General features: G+C 43.9%; 1 protein-coding gene across 2 annotated transcripts; it reads left to right on the forward strand.

The window, feature by feature from the left end:
* Nucleotides 1-1,385: 1,385 nt before the first annotated feature.
* On the forward strand, nt 1,386-3,342 carry LOC147884217 (uncharacterized). Of its 2 annotated transcripts, XR_015543710.1 has the most exons (4): nt 1,386-1,703; nt 1,819-2,078; nt 2,173-3,201; nt 3,241-3,342. XR_015543710.1 is itself a non-coding variant. In XM_087399112.1 (3 exons), exons 1-3 carry the CDS (start codon nt 1,393-1,395, stop codon nt 2,883-2,885), a joined length of 1,284 nt encoding a protein of 427 aa, XP_087255238.1. In that variant the 5' UTR covers nt 1,386-1,392; the 3' UTR covers nt 2,886-3,237. The 2 variants fall into 2 exon arrangements, 1 of the variants encoding a protein (XP_087255238.1); XM_087399112.1 differs by lacking the exon at nt 3,241-3,342 and having other exon boundaries at nt 2,173-3,237.
* Nucleotides 3,343-3,948: the final 606 nt, after the last annotated feature.

Consider the following 3,948-nt stretch of genomic DNA (forward strand, 5'->3'; position numbering starts at 1 on the left):
AGGGCTCAAAAGTGATGCCTGAGTCCTAGCTGCCCGATGAAATCCCAGCAAAAATAAAAAAAGCATATAGTTACTCCCTACCTAGTTACTAGGTCATGTGCACTCACACGCTTTCGCTTAGACACATAGTCGATTGCATGAATAATTGTGTTGCACACTTTAATTACACACTCTCAAAGCATGTGTAAATATAAGATCTCTCACAATACACACACAAGTGCTATACATGCATACCAACTAAGCTAATGATCAATGGTACACCATATGAACATGGATGCAAGTTGAGAAACAATGCCACCACTAAACAGGATGCGAAGAAAGAGCCCATCGCCTCAGCCCCACGAGACCCCCTCAAGTACGTTTAGAAAAACATTTTGAACCAAATAGCATAAACGTTTATGAAAACTGGCCAAAATTAGCAAATTTTCTCATTCTGAGGGACTTGGTATTTATGTTGGTTGAATGAAGTGTGAACTAGGCTTATAAATATTTAAATTAGGGGGTGTTTGAAAAAATACAACATTTCTTGTGGTGTCATTATGTACACATCATTGGAATTTGGAGGTGGGCCTAGAGTGACCAAAGTGCACTAGTTCTACAAAGCAACCGAGACCAGGCTTCTAAATTGACCACTAGGTCTATAATTTGATACATTTCTTTTGGAGGAGGGCATAGAGTGATCAAGGGGCACTATTTCTATAGAGCAACCAACTCTTCTAGGTCCATAGTTTGATACACTTCTGTGGAGATGGGGCATAGAGTGACCTCTAGTTCTATAAAACTAAAGAGGGGGCTAATTAGAGCCCACTTGTGAAGTGGGAGGCTAATTAGGACCGACTCTTGTTGTAAAGAATTGTAAGGTATCGAGTGAGTCTTACCTACTTTGCCCAAATCTCTTTTACAAAGCCTAGAACCATCCATTAAGATTGCTATCATCACCTTAGGAATATTGACCATAGAGAACAAGCATCAAATGAGTAGAACAAGGTCAAATGAGTAGATGGAAAAGCACTAGACAAGTGAGAAAATAGATTATAATTGACATGACTCTTACCCCAAATTGTAACAAAGTCAAATCAGTAGATGGAAAAGCACTAGACTAGTGAGAAAATAGATTATAATCGACCATAGAAAACAAGGTCAAATGAGTAGATAGAAAAGCACTAGACTAGTGAGAAAATAGATTATAATTGACATGACTCTTACCCCAAATTCTTTGGAAGGTTGACTTTGAAAATGGTTGCCATCACAAATAGACATGATTCTTACCCGAAATAATTGATGACAAATAAAATGGTTGCCATAACTAAGTGTTCATCCACAATGGTAATCCGAAGTCTCAAGAACTCTTAATCAATATTCATATACAGAGGAAGCATCAAATGGGCAGCCATGGCTCGAATCCTTGACAATATCCATGAGGTCTACAGAGGCTTCACCATTGCCTTCTCAGCTGCCTCTTACTTGCTCAACTTCATCACCTCCATCACTGCTGGCATCGACTACTACCACTATGTCCATCAGCATCCCTCCCGATTGTACATCTTCGAGGCATTTGTCGTCGTAATACTCATTTCTCAGACTTTCGTCCCTTACCTCTTCAGGCTTGAGTTCAGACAACCCTTTACCATTGCCTGCTTTTATCCCCTCCTCCAGCTTCGCAGCCTCCTGCAAGCCTGCTCCAGCCCATTTCGCGGCCCAAGGTACTTTCGTGACATTCTATCTCGCCCACTTGTGGACGTTAATCCCAGCAGGCAAATCGTTGCAAAGTCGAGTAGCTCTAAGCTAACCAGTCTAGGGCTGCTTGCATCCGCCCAGCATGCAAGCCCTGCAATCAGATGACAGAAGCACGTTCTACAACTTTCTGGTTGCTGCCCTTGAAACTTCACCGCATCTCCAGCTTCAGGTTGCGTTCTTCGTTATGACTTACAACGAAGCAAGACGATCTAAGAGAATCCTGCTCGCTATCATCGCCTCATTTCTCTCCGGTACGATTCAAGGTGCTACGTCTGGAGCTGCAATCACCTGGAGGTCGACAGCAACCTCTCAGCAGAAGGTTGCAATAGTCATCGCAGCAGGTAAGTCTTCTTCAAATTAGAGGAGAAGCCGTCTACCACACTCCAGCTATCTTTTAGATATCCTGTGATCGTAATTGAATTGTTGGTTGTTCAGGATTGTACACTTTTTCCCTTCTCGTCATGAGATGCATCAGTGTGCTTGGGATGACGGTATGGACAGGATTGATGCTCCATGGCACTGTCTATCTGGTGGTGACGTTCGCTACGTATCTTGTACATATAGCTTGCTTAAGGCCAGATCAAGCACCTGGGAACGTATATCTAACGAGATCCCAACGGCTTGTGCGACTGTTTGGTCGAACATTGGCAAGTGCGTCTTTAGGAATACTTTTCCCCATGGCCAGCCATGCCAAATCCAGAAACGAGGTCGGAAAACGTGTGTATTGGACTCGCCTTCTCATTGTAGCAAGCGTGGAACTGATTGTGCAGATGGCCATATACGCGATATGCATACCAGCCCATCCAAGGTGGACACCTCGTTGCTGCACGGGATCAAGCGCTCACGTAGTCCAAGCATGGAAGATTCCTTGTTGCTTCTATATGCCAGCCATAGTTATAGCTCTCTCTGTCAATGTCATCTCGCTGGCTTGCTATATCCGTTTAGACGCTAATATAGGACCCATGTCGCAGGGCGGAGAGCCGGAAACTATAGATGAATCGCCCACTTTGATGCAAAATCGCTCAGGGGTACATCCGGGAAACGAATCATCGATTGCATCCACAGACGACCCATTCAGAGTGTATGAGCTCCTGGCAATTGAAGGAAAGCGATTTCTGTCACGTCGTTGGTCTGATGTAAGCTTGTAGGCGCATGGGAAGCTGCGCAAAAATCAGATTGATTCGGAACAAGGAGAAAATGAACTGAATCAAGAGCAGGCCGGTGCTTTGCAGAATCGAGGCCTTGCCAAGTGCAAGAATATGAGGATTTTTCCACGCTTCTCTTCCCCTTCTCTTGAGGAGCTTCTTTTCAGAGGCGAGGTGGTATCCACGGAGATCTCTTTCTCTTAGACCCGGCAGAATTAGGTTCCTGAGCACGGTTGGAGGGCGAGTGTAGCAGGGAGCCATAGCCTTGGCTTCAGTTCTTTAGAAGGTACTCTTTCAGTAACTGTATATTCCTCTCAAGGCAAAGCTTTCGAGGATGCACAGTGCGTCCTCTTGAGAGGCAAAGCTTTCGAGGATGCACAGTGCGTCCTCTGCAAGGGCAGCTTGGAAACTTTTAGTCATCAATTTTGGTCTTGTACTGTGGCATTGAAGTGCAACAAACTTGGCATCAGTTTTGTTTACAACGTCGATTTTGGCATTGTCTCTTGGGAGATGATCTGGCCGTTCCCCTCATCGTTAGCTTATGTTTGGCAAATGGTAAGGGTGTAGTTATTGTGTTTTATATGGTGTTGCCAGCATTTTGTCTGCTTAGTTGGTGGGTAGGAAATTGGAGGTGGTTTTGTTTATGATTAGAAATAGCTTATATTTGGCAAATGGTGTTGTGTTTCACACGATCCTGGACAAATTCAATAATCTTTTGAACATAGAAACGTGGTGGGTAGGGATATATAGGAGGTCTAGACCGTCTATGGTAGGATACGCTTACGGGATTGTGTGTTTGTTCTTGTAAGTAAATTCAAAGGAGGTGGCTTTGGTAGAAGCATGATAAGGTGGACTACTTTTTGTGCTAGTTATTACTATACTAGCAACCTCAAAAAGCTTAAATTTTGTCTACCTAAAAGAGCTTAAATTTTCACCAAGTGGAATTATTTGAGAACTTTCGTGCATTTCCCCCTTCCCCTTCATAGTTCTCTCTCACCCCTGAGGCACTTAATTAGGCTACTCGCCTTGGTGTACCATCACACACCTCTCAAACCACCTTGCCCCT

Source organism: Dipteris shenzhenensis, chromosome 27 (assembly GCF_047967505.1).
Source record: "Dipteris shenzhenensis isolate YYH24624 ecotype China chromosome 27, Dip_SZ_1.0, whole genome shotgun sequence".
Taxonomy (NCBI): domain Eukaryota; kingdom Viridiplantae; phylum Streptophyta; class Polypodiopsida; order Gleicheniales; family Dipteridaceae; genus Dipteris; species Dipteris shenzhenensis.

Coding starts and splice junctions, on each gene's coding strand:
- LOC147884217 (XM_087399112.1), top strand. CDS start 1,393: ATGGCTCGAATCCTTGACAATATCCATGAGGTCTACAGAGGCTTCACC. Junction 1,704..1,818: donor AGCCCATTTCGCGGCCCAAG/GTACTTTCGTGA, acceptor GCATCCGCCCAG/CATGCAAGCCCTGCAATCAG. Junction 2,079..2,172: donor TGCAATAGTCATCGCAGCAG/GTAAGTCTTCTT, acceptor TTGGTTGTTCAG/GATTGTACACTTTTTCCCTT.